Consider the following 23,101-nt stretch of genomic DNA (forward strand, 5'->3'; position numbering starts at 1 on the left):
GACAGACCGTGGTGGAGGTGAGGACTGAGGCTACAGAGGCGGGGTAACTGGGCCCAGCTCCCCCGAGTAGTGGGTGATGAGACTGGTCTTGAATCCAGACCCAAGAGGCCCAGAAGTGTGCATCTAATTTGGGCGGATCACTTCCTACAGGTTCAACACTGTAAAGTCATCGGCATCACAGGCCCGTCTTGGAGGTGCCGGAAGGTTTAAAGCACTGAACCCAAATCTCCCAGGTCCTCAAAGTCAGGCATTTAACCAGAGCAACACAGCCAGGCTTCTGAGTTTTTATTTTCTAAGTTTGTTTTTTGCTATTTATTTTTACAATCCTCAGTGGCCAGGTTGCTACAGGGGATCGGCAGCAAAACCCGAGTAGGCTCTGCCTCTGACGGTGAAGACGAAGACTCAGCACGTCACAGGGGACACTCCTGCCGCGGACGCAGGTAGGACCAAGGCCCCAAGCTGACGGGAGCCTTGGGGGCACAGTTTTCTGAGCAGGCGCGGTTTCTGACAGGTGCTGACACTTTACAGTGTAAACAGGACACTCTGCTAAACAAGCCAAGGCGAGCGGGCCAGGTTCACACCACGTTCCCGGCTGCCCTCCCTCTGCAGCCCGCAGCCCGGCTGACAAGGAAGGAAAACCACCGCCAGAGACAGAAGGTGGGTCGTTACCCTCTCAGAATTCACAACACAGAGAGTCGGAAGCGGCTAAAAGGTGAGTAACAATACCGCAACGTTTTTATAAAGACAATGGAAACGAGAAGGGGGCTCATTAAATACATTCACTTTGGCTTTCTTCCCACAAGGAAATACTCGACGTGACCAACATTACTGTGGATTGCTCTGGTTCCTGTAGGAGTACCATATTTTAGCACCATTTATGAGAAGACAGATCAAGGCATTTTTCACTATACAAAAGGTCTTGAGTACAAAAAATTATTTTAAAGTTCAGAATTAAGCTCAACCACCCCCAAAAGATTGCCGAGACCGTGGTTATCTCCAGCCCCGTATCCTTTCCTTGGATTACCCATGTTTCGGCGATCTCACCCCTGACCCACAACGACACCCAAGAAATCAACAAGAATGTGATAAAGCTCTGGTCAGTGTTCTCCCTATTAATGAGTATTCAAAATATGGAAATATACAGATGGCCATAAAGGCCTGGGAACAGAGATATATGCAATAAATGGCTTGTTGATATGACTTTTCACTACAATTATCTCCAGACTTAATGACCACTCTGTATAGTTCAATTATGCCTACTAACCCATTCCACCATTCCCGGTAACAAATATCAATTTACCATGAAAAAAAAAAAATGCAAACGGGACAGCTCACCTTCACCCTCCCAAATGTGGCCGGGTCTCAGGCTGTGGGACCTCGCGTACGTAAGAACGTCCCAATGCGACCGCAGGCCAGCAAGCAGGCACATTCATACACGCGCACACGTCCCTTCCGGTCACGGCCGAGCCTGCCTTGCTTCTACTGCTACTGCTACCAAGGGTGGGAGGAGCCAAACCAGTTTAGTGTTGTGCTTCTCACAGCTCCAAGTTATTAACTGGATCACACAGGTATCAATCATCAGCTGCCCATGTCTTAATTCACTGCATAACTCAGCAGTGGCTCCCTGATCTCTCCAGTCCCTCAGAAGACATCACCAAGAAGTTTTTCCGAAAGAGTTAAGCATTACATGTCTCCTTCTAAAGTTTAAGCAGGGGACTTAAACTTTAGAAAAAGGAGTTTGCAGAATCCACGCACAGCAAGTCTTCCACTGGTTCAGATTTTTATCCTTGTATGACGTAAGCCATGGAGGTCTGTCAGGCGTCTGTTGTTTTGTTTTTAAAAGGCATTTTTAATCTAAAATCAGTTCCTCCTTCTTCAGTTCTTACAGTTCCTTGGGCCATTTTTAAATTCCTTGACACTGTGCCCTGCCTGTGCTCAACTATGTGGGGGTTCTATACCTTTCACACACATTTCAGATTCAGATTCACTCCACACACATTCAGGGCTTCCTTTTTATTGCTTTTAAGTAGATACAGATCTTTTTTAAAAAGGCACCTATGTATTTTTATGTATGCCTACAAATAACATTCCCCGGAGGTTTACACTTCTGAAAACACTTTCTGGCTTTCAAAGGGGGAGTACCTGCCAAGTCTTGCTTTAGAAAGAGAGAGAGAGAGGAAAACAATCAAACTTTAACACCAAAAAGGAGAAAAAGCCAGGAAGTCTATCTGAGTCCTACTTCTGTGCTGTGAGGTAAGAATCCTAGATCATTAAAGGGGAGAGAGCACCTAACCGTCACCATCTGGAAGCTCTTCAAAAAGCAGACTACAAACTCTCAAGTGAAAGAGCACCTTGGGGTGAAGAGGGCAGGAGGAATAACACAGCCTCTTAAAAAACAAAGGAAAACACAAGCACACAAAAACCAACAAAGATGTTTCTTCCTGACAGAGGTGTGAGATTCAGGTGGCCTGAGATTTTACTTGATAAGCTCTAGAATTGGAGGAAAAAAAGAATAATGAAAGAAAACAAAGGCAACGTCTGTTTTCCACAATCAGAGAAAAACACCAGTATTTATCAGATATTAACTGAATGTGTAACAGAATAACAAAAGTGTAAATGGCTCTATCTAGACAGCAGGGTCAATCCTGTTCTGTGCCTTTAAAGCATTTTTGGATGTGCTGGATTCTAAGGAAGAGGAACTGACATTTCAGATCAAATCCCCGCCCCTCCCCCCGACGCTGAGATCATAAGTGAAAGAGACCACATTAGCAGCTTGTTCTCAGCTGGCACCCTCACTGTTCCATGTGTTATGAGTGAAATCAATGGATGCTGTAAATGTAGGAGCTTAGCAGGTGAGGAGGGGAAGTGGGAAAAGTTCTCAGGGAGCAGAGTTAATTCCATGGAACTTGTTACAGGGAAATTCTTTTAGGTTTAATGCACCTTAAATGAGCTCAAAGGTTTAAGTCACGCCTGTTTAAGGTAGACATTATCCTTCTGCCAAGACCATAGGGTCCAAACCACTGAACTCCTGCAATAAACTCTGGGACAGAAAGTAAGCACAGTGTCATTCCTACTACCTTCCTTTTTCTGGAACACTATCATTTTAGAAATTCCCTCTGAGTAGATCATCCTCCTGAATCCATTTTGGTCTCAGTTCAATTTCAATTCTGCTGATGTCACCCGACCAGGCCAAGACCAGGAATGAAAAATGGAATTAAAACTTGGGGCAACCATAGTTGCATGTTGCAACAAAAAGAAACATTTTTAAAGTTGGCCAATCATCTATATTTCCTGAAGTGCTGTTTCTTTGAAAGCTTTACTTCTCTTATGCTGTGATCCCTCTAAGCCTGGATGGCAGTCTGAGAGCAGAGTGTAATAAGGCCTTGGGACAGAGAGCAACTTAAACGCACCCTTGTGAATTTTTATCAGTGGGGTGGTTAAGACCACAATTCTGCACAAACTCTAACAATATCACACACAGGAACAAGAAAAAAGTATGAAACATAAACAAGCTGCCCAGAAGCCCAGCTCAACACAAGTTCACTAAGATTAGAACATTCTCAAAATGCAAAGACAGGTGATCATGAGTATTATTAAATCCAGCAGTGGCTATGCACCAATGGTTAGATGGACACAGACCCCTACTGCCTTATACAACCTAAGTGTTTGAAGTTGTGCTTTTAAAAATGTTCAGGAATGAACGGTAAGCATTTCCTGTTGTAAGTTACATGAAAAATAAGTTCCATAAAATGAAGCATCAAAGCCAACAAGAATTCGTCAGTTTTACTTTCACTTGGCTTCTAGGTGCCTCCTTATTTGAGGCACCACTGCCTTTCACAGTGAAAAGCAAAGCCTCTCAACACATTCACACACATTCAGAGCAGAATTTAATTCAAACACTCCAATGAAGAAGTAGCTACCGAAACGTGGTGAATATTATTGATGAGGTAATGGGGAAAATATCAATATTAATGTAAAAGTCTGCATAGTTTTATGTGTCCTCTGAGTTTTCTCAACCAAGAATTTTAATTTTTAAGTGAAAGCAAAACTAACACTATCACAAAAGGTTTGCCCCTCTGAGAAAAAAACAACAATGGATTAGATAGCTTATAAACTATAAGCTTAAATTGGACCAAATAAAGATCTTACTTACTATAAAATAAAGCTCAGTGCTTCAGGGTAACACCACGTCCACAAATACTGAGCCAATTCAGATGCCACTGACAGTCCTAAAGAGTGACACGTCCCGTCCCTTGCGCCGTGGCCACAGTACACGCCCCACGTGGATGGTTCGGGCCCTGATGCAGACCACGCTCAGCTGGGCTGCCCTGTCCAGCCCCCAGGCACCACCCTAGCCTGTGACATGCAATCACTCGTGGCCAGAACACCGCCTCCCCAGGGCGTAGCCAAATCAAGGGCAGATGCAGCTCGGCCATGCTGCTGCAGTCAGTTTTAAGCACACGCTCTGTTTAAACTTACCCAGAAAAAGCCTGAGACGCTTTGCTGTCATTCATCCAACAGAGGAGCCACACGGATTTGGCAACGGAAGCATTCTCCAAAAAAATAATCACTTGGCCTTGGTCTCCTCTAAAAAAGCAGGTGGATCTAAGCCTTGTTCTGACTATAAAATGGTGGATCCATGGAAGTGGAGACTAAGGAGCAGCCCCGATCCTAGAGAGCAACGAGCTGCGCTCACCCGCCAACTACCCAGCGCCTGCACCCAGCACCAGACCTGGTGTGTTCCCAACCGCAGGCGTCTGTCACGTTCTTCAGAGTCAGGACGTCCTGCTGCCACTGCCTCTTCCTGCAGCTCCCTCTCCAGCCTTTAAATAACTCACTATTGGGGACCCAGTTCTTAACCTTCCATTAGACAATCTGCTTAGAACAGCTTTAATTAACATGTAAATCCAAACCACTGCTCGATGAGACTATCAGAGGATGTTACGGCTGGGCCGCTGACAAGCTTTGTCCCAGAACTCTACCATATAAGCAGACCGCGTAGGTGCACAGGAAGGGCACTGCAGAGACCCATCACCACCAAAACAAAAAAATTACCATCTTTAAAAAAAAACGGAAAGCCAGTTTACTATTAGAGAGAGGTCTGAACATATTCCTCTCCAAAATAAGTCTCCTCTGATACAAATGTGTTTGTTTTATGGAGATGTAGTCTGCACCTTTCAACAGGTGTGCTCTGAAGGCCCCCAGTGAAACATAGTGCATCATAGGTAAGGGAAAAAACGTTGATTAATTCTGATTATCAAAAGCTAGTCTTCAGAACATTCCAGTCCAGCTTGGCTCACAAGGCCCAAGAGTCCTCAGAGGTCACTCCAAGGGACCTGCAGTCCCAAGGACCGAGCCGCGTCACCAGGCTGTCCAGGAGTGTCTCACAGACTCGTCTCCTCACACACTCTGACGGGGATGTTGTAGTGCCGGTCATCTTCGGCGATCAGCGTCACCACCGGCCAGTCCCTGGGGGCGTCGGTGGGATAGACGGTGATGAACTCTTCAGTGCTGTACTTGGAGAGCCGGTACACCTGAATGGTGTGGCGCACAGCGTAGGCGAGAAGGAACATTTCAACCTGGGGGAAGAGCAAACACTGAAGGATGTGGCGGGAAGCCACGGTGAAGGATAGGGCTCTCCACCCACTCCCGCCCTGGTGTCCCCGAGGCGCATGGCATGGCTCAGCCACAACCGTTCTTCCTCTCCGTGGGCCCAGCCCCAGTCCTTTTGTATATATGGGTCGTCATAAACAAGCACACCATCAAGAAGAGATCCTATGTCTGATCAGGGACTCGTGTAGAGAATATGCAAAGAACACCTTACAACTCGACAGTAAAAAAGCAAATAACCAGTTTAAAAATTGGGCAAAAGACTTGAACAGATATTTCTCCAAAGAAGATATGCAAATACCAGTTAAGTACATGAAAAGTCATCAGGGAAATGCAAACTGAACCCACAATGAGAAACCACTTCCCACCCACTCGAATGGCTACAATCAAACAGATAATCACTGGGGGTGACTGCTTAACGGGCACCAGGTTTTCTCTCAGGGGAAGGAAAGTTTTGGAACTTGACACAGGTGATGGTCACACAACACCGCAGATGTACCGAAAGTGACTGAGTTGTACACTTTAAAATGGTTAATTTTGTGTTATATGAACTTCACCTCAATTAAAAAAAAAAAAAAAACAAGACCCTTCAGAGGACTCTTCCAAGAGCTTGGTCTATTTCTTTACTGGAGCCAAGGGTACTGATCCCATCCACCACACTACAGAAGCAAGCCCAGGCTGAGATAACCACGGCGGTTATAAAATAGGTTCACAATTCTTTGGCACTCCTCACTTGAATGTGGGAAGGATTAAGTGACTTGCTTCTAACAAACAGAATAGAGTGTAATTGACCGTGCGTGACTCGCAAGACTAGATCATAGAAGGCACTGGAGCTTCCTCCTTGCTCTCTTCTTGGATCCCTTTCTGAGAGAAGCCAGCCGCCATGTCACAAGGACACCCAAGCAGCCCTATGGAAAGCCCCACATGGTGAGGAACAGAACCCTCCCACCACCTCCCAGCGAAGGGACTGAGGCCTCCTGCCAACAGCCAGGTGAGCGTGCCATACTGGAAGTGGCCCCTCCAGCCCCAATCACGCCCTCAGATGACTGCAGCCCTGAACAAGATCCAACTGCAGCCTCCCGAGACCCTCGACTCCTGGCTCACAAAAACTGGGATGAGGTTTGGCGGCTGAAGCTGCTGTTTGGGCCAATATACTCCCAAAGGTACAGCTCACCTGTTCAAGGCCACCGGCGTGCCCCACCTGGTTCAGATGGTTCCTCAGCAGCTGTCCGGGGTCACCTGACGTGTCCCGAGCAAACAGAAGCACAGAGAAGAACGGCACTTCCCTTCCCTTCTCTTTATCATCATATAGTTCGATGGCTCTGTTTAGCATGAGAAATTTCACAGCTTCATAGAGGCTGTACTCCTCTTCTTCATTCGTGAACAGTTCATCACAAGCTATCTGCCTCGCTTCGGCAGTTCTCAGTTCAGCCAAGTCTGTCCACTGTAATAAGAAAGTTACATAATAATTAAATTGTTGTTCTAAAAGTCCCTGGTAAAATTCCACACGATGAGCACAAAATTATTTTCAAGATAGGCAGGCAACCATGGGTCACGTACCAACGCTCAATGCTCAAGCTTCCAGCTCAAACAATGGCACTCTTTAGACCTCACAAATTCCTTATTCACTTCTTCCCCCACTAACTTGAAACAAAAGTATAATGTACTAAGGAGAACTCTAGGGCCATGGAATGGAAATTTCAACTCCCCTACCTTCCCAGGCAAAGAGATCAAACCGGTCAATCAGAAATACTTACAGGAGAGCTAACATGCGTGTGTGAGGCCCGTGTGAGACGCTGTGAAGCGAAGCTGAAACTACTCCTCGCCTTAAGGGGTTTACGGCAGCCGTTACCACCCAGAAACACCAAGCCAACCCTCAAACATGGAGATGCACCAGGAAGACTGCGGGGTTTCCTGAGTATCTGTTTACTAAACTTATTCTTCTAACCTCTTAAATATACACTTGAGTTTCAAATGAATAAATCCACTCCGGAAATTCTTACCGACTTCTGATTCAGAGTAAAGCAGGGGATCAGGTATTCAGCTAACATAAGCAAACTCTTTAAGTGAAAAAGAAAACCCTATAAACATATGTGCTTTTAAGTTAAAGTGAACGAGGATAGGAGGTGCCAACATAAAACTAATCCTTATGAATAACCAGTAACTACTGCTCCTCCCCAAAACCATTAACATTTTAAATACAAGAGTAAGTGTTAATAGTAATGACTGTGCCACCGGACTCGCTCCAATATTTGGGTTGCAAGCTGGAACACCTCATATTTTCCAGAAGGGGACCAAGCTGGCAGGCAAGAATGCAGCTCTGGGGTCAGAGAGTCAGGGTGGAATACAGGCCTTGCCACCGAGCAGCTGGTGGCTTCTGCAGGGCCTCCGTCTCCTCATCTGCAAAGTGAGGATACCACAGCAACGATACCCAGGTAGTCGTGAGGATTAAACAATGTATCAAACTTTTAGTGTGCAGCCTGGCACATACAAAGTGCTAACGATGCCGGCTCAGAGGCTTTTTTTTTTTTGGCTCAGAGTGTTAATGTATAATTTTAATGTTATTACAAACTGGAATCACTTAAACATTCCCCCAAATGAGGATCTAGTTACAGTAGGCACAGCTAATAAAGCAACCTCACAAGAACTTAAAAGAGTTAAAAAGGAAGCTGTCACCAGTGGCTGAGCTGAAGAGCCTTCCTGTTCACTCCCACAGGGCCAGAGCCTTATGCTCAACCCCCTGCTAACCCAGGGCCTGGGCAGGCGCAGGTCCCTCAGCCCCCTTGAATCCTGTGCTCTGCTCCAACAGGCAGCAAGAACAGACCCCCTCTCCCCTTCTCTTGCTCCCATTTCTTCATCACTGGTCTTCCTTCGACAGTATAGTTTCCAGTACACATTTCTCATGTTTGTAAATAAAAACTAGGCTCCAGGAACTCAGGGCCCTCCACTCATTCAACAAAATATTGACCAAATGCCTATTATGTGCCAGGCTCAGCACCCGGCACTGGCTGTAAAGGAATCGACAGGACAGTCTCTGGTGAAGCTGAAAGTCTCATGGGGGCAGACCACAGTCAAGTGAACAGATCAACAACCAGGGTATGTGCTGGGGGAATCCCGAAAGCCGATGCCTGACACCTCCTTACCGGCCTCCCTCCTCCATCTACAAAGCCTGGAGCAACTAACAGGCCCTCAATCCTGGGTCCCTGGTGAGGAGAGCTTTTAGGCTGCTCAAAGGCCAGCGACCTAGAGTTCTGTGTGGGCCAGTGTGCAAGCAGGATATCGACCCACATAAGGCAGCGGAAAGCCACAGAAGAGGGAGCATTTAATAACCAAATCACTGGGAATCAGCAGACCAAGTTCCTCCTCACAATTCTGCTTCAGAAAAACCCTCAGGACAGTTGTCAAAGGACAAGTTACTAAATCTGCTCCACTGGAAAATCATCATGAAAGAAAACAAGTCTAATAAATATGGACAGAATCTTAAAACATGAACATAATTGGGAAGAATTTAATAAATGTGAATTCATTATCACTGATAATCCTGTAAGAGATATGGACTAAATGATATCCCTGAAACTTGTCAGAACGGAAGAAAAGACTACATTTGTATGGTTTCCTTTAAACAAAGTTAAACGTTTCATTAAACACATCATCTCCTCCGAGAATACACGATGTTGATATTTCTTCATTTTACCGAACACTTCATAGGAAGTGTTTGTGTTCGTTTAGAATTATTTTGCCTAAAAACCAGCCAAGAGCGTGTGGTAATCCACTAAGTGAAGACCAAGAAGTGGTGTGCTGGGGCACCCGGGAGTGAGAGCTTTGCACTTATCACAGAAAGGAAACTACATGTTCCAAACCTTCTTCCTCAGTAAAGTGAGGGACTCCTTAATTTTATCAACCAGGGCCTCGCTCTTCCCCTCAAACTTCAGTCCAAGCTTCCACTGCTTGATCCAGCTGTATTTGCTTATGAGTTTTTCTGGTAACTAGAGTATCAAGAAACAGAGAGAGAAAATGTTAACATTCCAGAAAGGCCATCACACGATCCAAGCTATAAGAAACAATGAAGCCTACAAGACCTACCTTCGTTTCCAGAATTAATTCCTGCACATCTGTCTGGGTTTAGGACGGCGGACCTAAATCTGGAAGTCAGGATCTCGGAAAGACCCACCCTGAGGAGGGCTTCTACAGTGAAATGGCAGTTTTGGTTGAAACCCAAAGGCACAATGTACCTGGCTGGGTTCCAGCCGCGGGCAGGAACATTCCACAGCACTTTGTAAGGGTACGTGAAGGCAGTGTTCACACCAGGTCTTCGCATAAACCACCCAAGCAGCTGCGGGGCTCACTGGTGCCTCCCTACCACTCCCTAATGCCTGACTCAGGAAGGCGCTTTGGGCCTGTGAGATGGTCCAGGATAGGGTAAAAACCTGTTCCTTTCCTGACTAGGAAAATAAAACCTAACTTCTGATACTTACACTATCATCAAAGTTTTAATCTTAGAAAGAAACACTATGGTATCTAGTTTAACTAATCAGTGTAGTAAGATAGAAAATACAACTGAGAACAAGATGCAGGGGTTAAGGGAGTTGTGATGGGCTGGCTCATTAGAGAACTGACAGCTCAACTATTATTTTGCCTGTTTCCTTTTTTTTCCTGGAGCGTTTGCTATTTTGTTTTCCCCTCATCATCAATAGAATTTGGAGTCTGAAAAGCAAGCTGGGACATAACCGGATCGATGTCAGCATGGGAACTCAGACTTTCCCAACAGTCTTGGAGAAATCCATATAATTAGGCCGGGCACAGGCATGTCCCTTCAGTGCTATAAAATGCAGAAAGGAAAAAAGAGTTCACCTCCAAGTCAAAAGATCATTAGAGAATAATTAATTCCTCCCTAGAACCTGAGTTTGTTTAACAGTTATAATACAGTTTTAAATGAGGCCATGCGTTCAGTTCTCCTGGAATCTAAGGCTCTGAAGACCCTTGCATGAACGGGAACTCCAGTTTTACCTTCCCTTTACAGCAGTCATGTGAAACTACAGTGGTTTCATCTCTACAAAAAAACAAAACCACAACAGGGACGTAAATTCCTCTTCAGGTGGTTATCACAATGATGGCATTAATGGGGGAGGGGCTGTGTTCTCATCTTCTTACGATGACAAATGACCACCCACCCAAGAGCAGCCCAGCTCTGTGCCCACACTGTCCTACATTTCAGCAACATGTGGGCAGTTCTGCTGCCAACTTTCTCTCAGGTTCTCTGGTTTATCACCAGACTCTAAAATGCCCTCAAGTGGCAATAAGCTGAAATCACAACTGGGCACAGAGAAGTGCAGTGAGCAGAAAATACTGGCTACGCAGATGTGAGCTGGGAAACGGCGTGGAAGGAAGCCCAGAAAACATAAGCATCACGTGATGTTGTGTATGTACCTAAAAAGCAGGCACGATGCTCAATTACTCAAGAGACCCCAACGATCTAACTACACCGAGCAAAACCCAAAAAAAAGTCCGTTTCCTCATTCCTTCCACGCATGGGCCAAAGTATTGCTGGAATAATTATCAAGGGCTGTATATGCTGGGAGCTGTGGGGAGCCTGGAGAAAGCCCCAAACTGAGGTGTGAAAAGAAACTATGAGGAAAGAATAATGGAGCTGAAATTCTTTACTCAGATGAAAAAAATGAGGATAGCTTTAAATGCTTTCAGGGGGTCATGACACATACGACACACACACACACAGCCATTCTTTTACACTACACACACGGAGACTGGACTTCTGTTAGGGTAAGGGAGACGTAAAGAAGAAACAATGAAAAACAAGAAACAATGACGGGAAATACTTAATAAAGTATTAAACTGCCTAATTAGCTTAGGTATAATTTCATTTGTGACTGAAATATAAAAACAGCCTGTTTTCTCTAGCAAATGTCCACAATTCTCGAAATCAGCACCATGGTTAAAGGGATAGCAAGTAACAAGAATGTGTCACCCCCAAACTGTCTCATGAGTTCTGATATACAGTCTATCCCACCCTAAGCAAGCAAACACTGTCACAGGTCCCACCCACTCAGAGACATTCTAAAACTATGGAACCAAAGGACCCCTGCCCCGAAGGATACCACCTCTTGGGGACCCAGCTGCTGCCCAAGTTTAAGAACAGCCAGACCAAGCCACGTCCAAGGTCAGGGTCACGGTCAGATCATCCGACTGCAGTCAAACACAGAGACTAGGATCTGGACAGAAGCGAGAACGACAGACAGGGAGCCAAGACATGATGACAGGAGATGAGAGGCAGCCAAACTGTCAGACAGGCCACGAACGAGCAAGGCCAGAGGAGCCGAGCAGCACGGGACGAGCAGCCTGGGCTCGCTCGCCTCCACTGAGCTCACATTAAGGGGAGGGTCTCGGTCTAGCGCTCCTACTTCCCTTGAATCTCCTGAAACCATGCATGTTCTAGGAGAGAGGGAAAATGGCAAAACGCTACAAAGAACATCTCTCCAAATGTAAATGGAAGCAGATACAGCCAGCTACAGGGTGTGTAGCTTCTCTGGGCTCACCGGATTCTTGACGAAGTGCAAGCTGAGGTCAAGGGATGTTTAGCACAGCATGCAGCCTGCAGGCTGGGCCAGGACTGGTTCTGAGTCTACAGACTCACATACAAACTCAGGTGTCCCAGGACCTGCCCGATGCCCAGTGTGAAGAGGTGGGCTACTACAGAGCCTGGGCAGTTCAGGAGACCCTAACAATGCTGAAACTGGTTCCCTCCAACCTGCCTGCTGAGAGCAGCCTTTTTATGTCCCCAGAAGTGGTCAGTGCTCCAAGGACTTCTAAAAGCCCCGTGGACACCAGGACATATGACTGTCACTGGATGCAGGGTAGTGGTCAGAAGAGGCCCTTGGCAATTCAGAAAGATCAAGGATCAGGGTAAACTGAGACAGACTTATTTGTCAGATAGTTATTGTGTTTATAACAGCGAGCCTACCTCATTTTAAACCCCATAATTTATACCAAGCTGTAACAGCAAGCATGGCCTAATTAACATGACAGGATACAAGTTACTCTGATTTAGTAGGAAGATGGGTAGGAAATGGGCACAGAGACTTTCATACCAAAACTCCGGTAAGACCTTCTTGTTCTGTAGAATTGAGTTAAGTATCACCTGATCTGCTTGTCTTAATCACGAGCGTTAACAAATATTAAGACGCCTCCTTATTACAGTTACACAAGTAGTCTCTGGTAACAGAGAGGCCCCACTTGCGGGGCGAGGCGGTCCAGGTACCCCACCACCACGGTGCACCGCCGGCTTCTGCAGGCCTCACCACCTGGCGGTATTCGTACTTGGTTCCACCCCGACTTCTTCCAGTCACGCTGCACCGCCCTCTCGCTCACCCAACGAGACCCCTGTCAGTGTGGACCTTCCGACAGGAGACAAGGCAGAAGGGCCAGCATGAGAAGAGGGATGGAATGCCATCCACAGGAGGCTGCCTGAGACACCTGGGAGGTGGTTAAAAACTAGTCTGGTCAAGTACGACAACCAAGTCTGTGTACCCCTTCCTGCACTGACACTTCAAATGAGAAGCGTGTGGTGCATCTGTCACCTGCCCAAGACACATAGCAAAACAGACCCTGTCAGGAAAGTGCTCAAATCGAGGGAATCTGCTGGGGGCTGAAGAGTCAACACAGGGACAAGTCTTCTAGTTGGATGAGAGCAAGAAAAGTTTAATAAACTTTCATACTAAACTCACGGACAGGTATGATGTGCTTTTTCTCTCTGACGTGGGCATCTTGGCATTCGAGAAAGGTTAGATGACAAAAATAATACCACTGTGACCAACTAATTATGCTCCCAAGAGAAAAACTCTACTTGTTGACTGATACATACAGAAAAGGGAAGAAATTAGAAAGAGTACTTGAGAATTTCCGCATGACTCAAATGAAGTCAGGAAAACCACCTTAAAGCCCCCATTGCTCATACGCGCAACGTGCTCTCATACCGATCAGAAACCAAGCACAACCTACCTAGACTATTTTTAATTTGGCAGATAACCTTACCCAAATGTATCCTGTTAGTAAAATAAAAATTATGCTTTACTTTCATGGAGCGTATTTTGTATGTTTAATTATGTAGAGCACTGCTTGCACCAGAGTTCCTTGGAAAGTTAAAACTTCAAATTCATTACATCAATTAAGTCCATAAATCTAAGCAGCCCCTTAAAGTAAAAGGCTCAAAGGAAAGCAGCCTAAAATCGAGGAGGATTTTGTCACAATCAATAAATAAAGCTATAGCTGTCAAACAAAAGTTAAAGCAAAATACAGTGACATCACCCATGTCTGCTTCCCAAGCAGTGTCTCATGTCCACAGGCATGCTTTTGACTGACCAACAATTCTGAAATATTTCAGTACTGATATGTCTAATTTGCAAAGCTAAAAATAGCCTAGTGCATCAATTTCTTTTGCTCCTTTCTCAAAAAAAAAAAAAGCTAATACTGAGAAATCTGCTTAAGATGACATATCTTTGGGACTTCCCTGGTGGCGCAGTGGTTAAGAATCTGCCTGCCAATGCAGGGGACACGGGTTCAAGCCCTGGTCTGGGAAGATCCCACGTGCCGCAGAGCACCTAAGCCTGTGCGCCACACCTACTGAGCCCGTGAGCCACAACTCCTGAAGCCCATGCGCCTAGAGCCCGTGCTCAACAAGAGAAGCCACCACAATGAGAAGCCCACGCACCACAGCGAAGAGTAGCCCCCGCTCGCCACAACTAGAGGAAGCCCACGCGTAGCAACGAAGACCCAATGCCGCCAAAAATAAATAAAATAAATTTATATTAAAAAAAGATAATGTATCTTTGATTAGAAGTATCTTTCACAGATATCATTTAAATAGCTTATACACATGTGATTTTACACCAGTTTATAAAGTAGATAATCACCTGAGAGACAGGTGGTATCCTCCACCCACTGATCCTGGTTTTGCTCTTTGAGGGTATGTGATACCCCGTTCACCCAACAGACCTCTAATTAGCTTAACTGCCAACCAGTATCCTCTAAAAGTCTTTATTCTAGGCAAATACCCCAGCTCCTTCAACTGTTCCCCAAAGCAGATGAGCCCTGTCGGGCACACTCCCACCTGTACTGAGGGTACAGGCACAGAGCTGAACTGGGTCCTCAAGATGGGATGTGACCAGCCCTGTTCAAGACAGGGCTGTCACTGCCTGTGTTTTAGAAGCGCTCCTTTTAAGACAGGGCTTCCTTATCACTGCAGGCATCACACATCAGTGGGCTCGTACTGGGCCTGCAATCCATTAAAATCCTGACTCTTCCTTCCCCCCTCATAAGTTGCTGGTAAGGCAGATCTCCCACAGCTAGCACTCTGAGTTTCGGTTTGGGGTTCTGTTTTAATACAGGCGCAAGGTTTCCTATTTTCTTCCAAGTCATGTCATATTGTGGCTTCTGCTCAATCGTGCCTGCCCACCAAACTCTCTTGGGGTATTCTATCATCCAACCTAGCATGACCTCAAGCTGATGTGTGTCGTGTATCCACGACACACTGATGATGTGACTTCTTGGGGTGTCACGACCAGGCTGCAGATTTAAAACCTTAAAGAGGGCCAGGCCTGGGACACAGCCCCTGACCCTCACCTCCCCAGGGAGCCTCCCCCAGGCTGACAGCAACCGTCTCTCTTCTAGGGTTGCTGCTCTGCCGCCTGCCACGCCAGCTTTCCTATCACTCTGCAGAGGGTGCTGATTCCTTGAATTGGAGCTAGAATCACAGAAATCTGCCTCCTAAAACCCCAGCAGGTTCTCAGATAGTACAATATACAGCCCACTTGGTAGAGACTCCAACACTGAAGTCAAACTGCCCTGAGTGCTTTGAACAAACCCTAAACACCTGCTCTCTAGTTAAGCTGAAGCACTGAAGAAATTTTATCACCTTCCTCTTCTGGGGAAATATCAATCATTTTTAGTCACTTTGCTATGCAAAATCATCTCAGCCACACAAAACTGAATAAACCCACACACTGACGTCACACCGCAGACAGTACAAGCACGTAGCACAGGGCAGAGAAGGGGAAGTCTTTCTCACAAAAGCAACTGGAAACATTGCAGACTCAAACCTGCAGCAGCAGCGTACCAGCGTGAGCTCCGGGTCCTGCAGCCAGGAGGGCAGCGCGGCCGGCTGGCTCATGGCCTGGAAGAGCGTGGCCCTCAGCGCACAGTAATTATCTCCACGGACTCGCCTGATGGAGGTGAATTTCTGAGACACCTCCTCGTAGCCCTGGACAAAAGCATCAGAGAATTCAAAATGGTCATTACTGACTTCAGAGAGTGGGGAGAATTTTATTCCTGTGGAAAAAGTGTGCCCCCAATCACTAGAAGAACGGAAACAAGACTGGCTGAGTCTTTCATGTAAGATATTTGAATTCTTTTTTTAATTAATCAAAGGAAATTAACAAATGCTAGTACTGTACATAGTATCAGCATAGGTAGCAGACGCAACATACTAGAACATATAAAATAATACACCAAGTATTATTAAAACACTAGTCACCCCCAAAGTTGAAGTTATATGCCCCTTAGCAACCGTTGTAACATTCACTTATTAATAACCAACATTCTGAAGGCTTTAATCTGTGTTTAGATTGACCCTAAACTCTTTAATGAAGAGACAGAAAAGAGAGATGTACCCAGCTCGTATCTCCACATTAAAAATAATACCCCCAAATCCCAAATTTCCGTGAAATACATAAAAAAACTACATGCTAGGAGGTGCCTGGATAAATTCTGTTAGACTTTTTCAAAAAGTGGATTTAAGTGTCATTCTTGTTTAGCCTGCAAGTGAAACAAGGAAATGAAAATGCTCAGTCAACTCAAATACAGCCATCCAAACGGACCATTTGGAGCATGCCCCCCAAAAAGGACAGCATAAAATCCCAGCGACCTGGTCCAGGGGCCCAGATGACTGATTCCCCGCTGGACGCTGCTCAGGCGTCGGCGTCGGCTTCACGGCTTCCCCACCGCACGGCTTCGCCCCCGACCTGGCAGACCTTTCGCTAGTCCTGCTCTTCCGCAACAATCACTCGAAACCCTGCTTCCTACCCACATTTACACAAAAGAAGAAGTGTCGCCCTCATGGGGTGGGCACCATGTAGACAGTCATCCTGTGTCCAGGCACTGGACCCTGTTATTAGTTGTTTTCAAGGTTCAAGTCACAGGATGATGTTCTAAGTGGATATGAAAGTACGTCTTTCCAATAATAAAATTTTGAGAGTTGCATTTTTATTCAGTGGCCCAACCACTGCAATGTAAGGGCCCGTCAAGCAGACTCATGCCTGCTAATATGCACCTCTTCCCTATGGTGAACCTCTAGTTACCCCAAATACTCACGATGGCTAGTTCAACAGCAACTGTATCTTTCCAAGTGCGTAAATGAATACCCAAAACAAAACAATCAGACAAATAAGGACTAAAAGATAACAGAGATCCAAGCTGTTATCAGGCCCAGAAATGCTCTGACTGCCACGGGTCCCGATGGGATGCTTTTCTAACTGATGTGCCTTTGATTATTTGGTCACCGAAGGGTCCAACTATAGGGTCATATCTTTACCTCAAACTGAAATCAAAGAGGAATGACTTCAGCATGAGTTCCAAAATATGGAACACTTGGATAACTTAGTAAACATCTTCAATTACAGGCTTGAAGGTGCCAACTGTTAGAAGAGATCCTTTAAAGAGACTGAGATCCAAAAATAAGGTTGCATGTTAGTGTAAGCATTTCTGGGGAAGATGAGAAAATACAGTTTAGATACCTGGCCTCTGGTTATCTACTTTGATACAGAGCTGGAGGTTTTTACAAAATCTACAAGTAGCCAATATGCATATTCAGCAGATGGCCACACAAATCTAAACGTTCTTAAGCTCTGGCAGGGACTGAGAGTCCCAGGTACGTCGTGTCATTGTCTGAAGCTCTCTAACGAGTGCCTGAGACACAAGTAGTCTACAGTCCAGACTTGTGGGAAACAGGGCTGACACTGGCTCTCAGAGCTTCAGAAGTGGCAGTGGCATTCGAGTATGGTCAGCCCATTTCAGGGCAGGCATGGGCAGCTGAGGTGCCTGATAAAAGGGGCACAACATTTTCTACAATATGAAGCTCTGAGGACAAGAACAAATATATTCAAATACTTAACAATCTTAAATCCTGAACAGTACAGTTCTAAACAAACAAACAAAAATTTTAAAGATATTTCTATCAAACATGACAGGTCAATATCTCTAACGTGCCAGAAGTGCGTTCAAACTTGTAACGTAAATAATCCCAAGAGAAAAATAAGTCAAGGGTATAATCCATAAGTTACAAGAGGTGGTAGAAGCATTAGGATGAAACTGCCATTTCCGTAGCTCGGAGGAAGTCAGATAGGGCCACGCCTTGAACAGCCTGGGGTGCCGGGGTACGCGTGTGGGGCGCAGTTGGACCGCTGGCCCCCAACTCTGTCAAAATCCCGCATGTAACTTTACAGGCGGCCCTCTGCATCCATGCAGCATGTAGTGCTGTAGTCCATATTTATTGGAAAAATCTGCATAGAAGTGGGCCCAAACAGCTCAAACCTGTGTTTTTCAAGTGTCAACTGGAGTAGCAACTTCAATCTACGAAGGAACACTGGATTCAGGATACATTTGAGGGGGAACCAGTAGGATGTGCCACTCGACCTGCTGCGCAGTGGGAGTGGGTCAAGGGGCCTGACTCAAGTAATGACCCAACCCAGTCATAGCCACAGTGGGACCGTGTCATGGGAATCCCTGATGTCCCACAGCCTTGGAAGGACTACCTCAGGGTCACCAATCTATGCAATGGGACTGAAAGGGGGACAGCTCCTGGGATGCCCTAAATCAGTAGTCCCCAACCCCTGGGCCATGGATCGGTACCGGTCTGTGGCCTGTTAGGAACCGGGCCGCACAGCAGGAGGTGAGCGCCAGACGAGCGATCGAAGCTTCATCTGTATTTACAGCCACTCCCCACCACTCGCATTACCACCTGAGCTCCGCCTCCTGTCAGCATTACGGTGAGTTGTATAATTATGTCATTATGTATTACAATGTAATAATCATAGAAATAAAGTGCACAATAGATGTAACGCGCTTGAATCATCCCGAAACCATCCCCCTCCCGAGACCGTGGAAAAATCGTCTTACACGAAACCTGTGCCTGGTGCCAGAAAGGTTGGGGACTGCTGCCCTAAATAAAAGAAGTAGTTCCAGATCCCTCTGCTTAGAAGGTACAGGAGAGTCCAGGCCCCTAGAACTGGAGGACATGGAAAGACAGCTGAGTGGGGACAGCAGATGCATGACGTCTGCGCCTTTTACCTCACCAGGCCAGAAGGGCAGTGTTCCCAAATGACCCCAAGAGGACAACCAATGGCTGGCCCAACCCTGAACAGCACAGAGCCATTTATGTGTTTTCCAAAGAAATCAAGTTACTGAATAACTGATTATGATTCTATGTTAATACTGTGACTCCAAACAAGTCCCTTATCTTTGGAGCCTGTTTCCTCATCTCTCACGTTAGAACACCAATAATTACAGTCTAGTGGCAGTTGTCATAACTAGCATCTAAAAATACAAAAGGACATATTAAATAATTACTTATGATAGACTATTGGAAAGACTCAAAATGCGTGCATCCAGGCATCATACCTTTTTCATACATGTTGCTTTTTGCGTATTTCCCCTCCATTCTTTTTTGCAATAGTCCATGATATCCATTTCAGGAGCTACACTTAATCTGGGCTCTGTTAAAGAATAAAAAAAAGGGGGGGTGGGGGGGGTGGGGAGGGGGAAACAATGAAACAAAGCATCATCAGAATAATGGTACTGCTTTACCTGAGATTTCCTTTCTCGCTCACTGCGGTCCCCCAAAATCCAGAATTCCACTGCTGCCTACCACCTGGTCCAGACCTCCAGCACCTCGCTCCTAGGTGACCACCGAGGGCTCCCAGTGGGCCTCCCTGTCACCACACCCTACCAACCATTCTCCACACGGCAGCCAGAGGGGTGCATTTAAAACGTAAGTCAGATGCTACCCACCACCGCTGGGCTCCAAGGCCTCCCATCACACTCGACTCTACTCCCTCACTACCTACAAGGGCCTCGTGCCCGGGCCGCCCGCTGCCTTTCCGGCCTCAGCTCCCACCACTGCCCACGCTGACGGTTCCTGCCCTACCTGCGGGGCACCTGCTCCTCGCTCCCTGAAGGTCTCTGCTCACCTCTTGACGCTGATGCCCGATATCAAAATGCCACACACACACACCTTCACTCTATTCCCCTTACACGGTTTTGTTTTTCTTATTAGCACTGATCAACACCTGACATATTTCTTTTTCTGCACCCTGCCTTCCCCACCCCTACACACACCACACACACACCACACACACACACACACACACACACACACACACACACACACACACACACACACGACAAAACATGAGCTCCCTGAGGGCAGGGGCTTTGTTTTGTTTCTCAGCTGTGCCCTCAGCACCTGTAACCACACGGACCCAGGTGCCCATGAATAATGTTCACATTAAATACGCAGCAGTCTAAGCTCTGAGAAGATACATCTAATGATTTGTAATTTGTTTTTTACATCCATTATACAAAGAGATAAGACCTCTATTACAAAAGTATATTTAATTGTCTCTATTTAGTTATATCCCACCTTGATCCCAAAAGGCTATAAACTGTTGATAATCAGCCAGAAGTTAATGGAGCTCTCAACATCAGCTGAACCACAGACCTCGTCTGACTCTAATAACACATCCCCCCAAATTAAAAAATACAACCTATGATCAAACGATATAGTAAAAAAATGGCCTTTAAACTTCCTTGTTTAACCTATGAGGTTTGAGATTTGATTTTGTGGCACATGCGTATGCACACACATGCGTATGTCTGTTCTAGGAAGAAAGAGGTAAATTCCCAGGCATCTCTTGACTTCCTTTTTAAAATACTGAAGAAGTAAATGTTAGCAAAGAAATCGGGATATCAACACAGAAGTACCTTACAACATATCTACTCAGGAGGAAGCTGAACACAAAATAAAGATGTTATATTCAGCTCAATTCAATAAACACTTGCTGCGTGTCTAGTATGTGCCAAGCTTTGAGCTAGGAACGGGGGGTAAGAAGACGTTAAAGCCCCAGATTCTGTCCTGAATGTGTTTAGAGACTACTGAAGAAGAAAGGACCACAGGTACTCACCACACAGGGTGTGACAGATGAGGGATGACTGATGCAGGAGCCCAGGAGGAGCCCCTAATCCCTGTTTGCAGTTCAGGTAAACCAATTTTTTTGAAAAACAAAAAATGTAAGAACCGCCTGTTTTAAAAATCTCATGGTAAATCCTTTCACAAGGAAAACAAACCTTTTATACAAAAGGGAAAATAACACATATACAGATAACAGATACATTTATCTGTGGCATAAGTCAGGACTGGCTGAAAGGTGAAACAGACCCCGGAGCATAATACACGGAGACCACAAATACCACCGCTGCAGAGCCAACCCTCAAATACAAACCAGTCATTGTCTGAAGTCAATAAACACTGTTTGAGTGTCTATCTAGTGGAGGGAAGATTTCCCTTTTATCGCCTTCCTACTCACCTCCCCACAAAGCTTGAGGAACTACAAATGTCCAGAGCTGAGGACACTTAGCGGGGCACGTTCTGCCACGAGGGAGCATGCTTCCAGCTCAGGAAGGGCCTCCCGGGAAGAAGGGCCAGCCTTGCCACTCTCCTCACTTGCAGTCCTCTTCCTGTGTGCACCGAGACAGGACTCGGCCCCTGGTCAGGGAGGCAGGCCACACCCCAGGACTGAGGGGAGAAGGCAGAAGGCTCAGCGGGCTCAGAGGCCAAGCCGCAAGCCACAGCCCTGTGCTGAATCAGAGGTCCGCGGGACACAGCTGAGGGTGGAAAATGGATACTCACAAAGCACTAGCATCAAAATTATACTTTCAGTCCCATCCTGCCACCATTCTTTGGGAGGAGGACTCCAACAGCCACCGCATGCCATCCTCCAGGCTAGAAGCCGGAGACACAGGACAGGCAGTGCCTGACCTCAAGCGGTTTAAGTATACAACAGTTCCTTGCTTTGTTTAACTGCATCCAACACAGACTGATTACTGTTCCCAGGAAAGAACATTTCTAGTGGCAAAAAAACCCCACAAAGACAAACGCACAAAAAAAACACAAAGGGGGAAGCTGAAAATCAGAGTGGCAACCAGAAGCCAAATTAACCAAGAGGTTTGTTCCTTAACCACCATATGGTGACAAAGACAAGGATTCAGACTCTCAGAGGATGGGAAGTTAAAACTGAACCCCTCCAGAACGCTGGGGCTCTCAACTGAGAGGCTAGGGCAAGAATCGCAAACTTCTTCTCTGGTGGGCCAGAGAGTAAGTAACGTAGGCTTTGAGGGTGTAAAGTTTTCTCTCACAACTACTCAACTTTACTATGCATGAAAATCACCATGGGTGATGTGTAAACCAAGAAGTTCCAATAAAACTTTATTTACAAAACCAGGGGCCATGTCAAATTTGGCCAGGGAGCTATAGTTTGCTGACCCCTGCCTGGACAAGGTGAAAAAAAGCTTTTCACTAACAAAGAGAGAGCATAAAAAAACTCTCTGCCTTGGCCTGGGCTCTGACTCGGAGAGAGAGGAAGCCTCCACTGAGAATTCATAACCACGGGCCGGCTCTCACACAGTGCCAGGGTGTGACTTCACACTAGCTGCAAGACCCTGGAAGGTCAAACCCAGAAATTAACCTAACGTGGCCCAAGGCAGGTGACTCCCTGGGTGCCTGGCAGAAACAAGGCCAAATCCTCTCACACTCAAGACAGGCTGCATATACTCTACACAGACACACGAAAGCTGAGCTTAGAATTCAAACCCTGAAGAAACAAGAAATAAGGAAAAATAGCAACTAGCATAATTAGGCCTGCCAGGATTTTCAGATAATGGGATTATCAGGCCTGAAAGAGTATGCTCAAAATGCTTAAAGGAAGGAATAAAAACATGAGCAAAGAGCAATACACTATAAAAAAAAAGACCAAGCAAATTCAGAGGGGAAATAGAACTTTTCCAAAAAAGAAAGAAAAAGAAAATATTTCCGAAGGAACTGTCCTGAATGCAACAGAGGCTGAAAGTCAGAAAACATTTGAAAGGGTGTGTGACAGAGGGACCTGGATGACTGAATGAAAGCTAGCAAACACCTCATTAGAGCTATGAAAGGAATAAGTAGAGAGAATAGGAAAAAGGCAATATTCAGAAAGATAGTGGCTGAGAATTCTCCTGAACTGATGAAAACTAGCCATCCTCAGATTCAAAAAGTAAAAAAAAAAATCCCAAGCAAAATGTTTAAAAGAAAAAAAAAAAATCCATACTTAAGAAACCTCAAGGAGAAACTGTAGGACACTGAAGACAAAGAGAAGACAGAGAAAGACAGATTTCC

The 23,101-nt window shown here is 45.9% G+C and overlaps 1 protein-coding gene across 2 annotated transcripts in view; it reads right to left on the reverse strand.

The window, feature by feature from the left end:
- Positions 1-23,101, reverse strand: part of OTULIN (OTU deubiquitinase with linear linkage specificity) — a 33,030-nt gene continuing 9,929 nt past the window's right edge. The window contains exons 3-7 of one of the 2 annotated variants that reach the window (XM_060009651.1): positions 19,294-19,388; positions 15,737-15,880; positions 9,471-9,596; positions 6,785-7,054; positions 1-5,579 (exon numbers count right to left, since the gene is read on the reverse strand). In XM_060009651.1, coding sequence (XP_059865634.1) covers positions 5,385-5,579; positions 6,785-7,054; positions 9,471-9,596; positions 15,737-15,880; positions 19,294-19,388 — 830 coding nt within the window. In that variant the 3' untranslated portion in view covers positions 1-5,384. The remainder of the gene's footprint in view (positions 5,580-6,784; positions 7,055-9,470; positions 9,597-15,736; positions 15,881-19,293; positions 19,389-23,101) is intronic. The other variant, XM_060009650.1, reaches the window with a different exon arrangement.

This window comes from Delphinus delphis, chromosome 3 (genome assembly GCF_949987515.2).
Source record: "Delphinus delphis chromosome 3, mDelDel1.2, whole genome shotgun sequence".
NCBI classification, from domain to species: domain Eukaryota; kingdom Metazoa; phylum Chordata; class Mammalia; order Artiodactyla; family Delphinidae; genus Delphinus; species Delphinus delphis.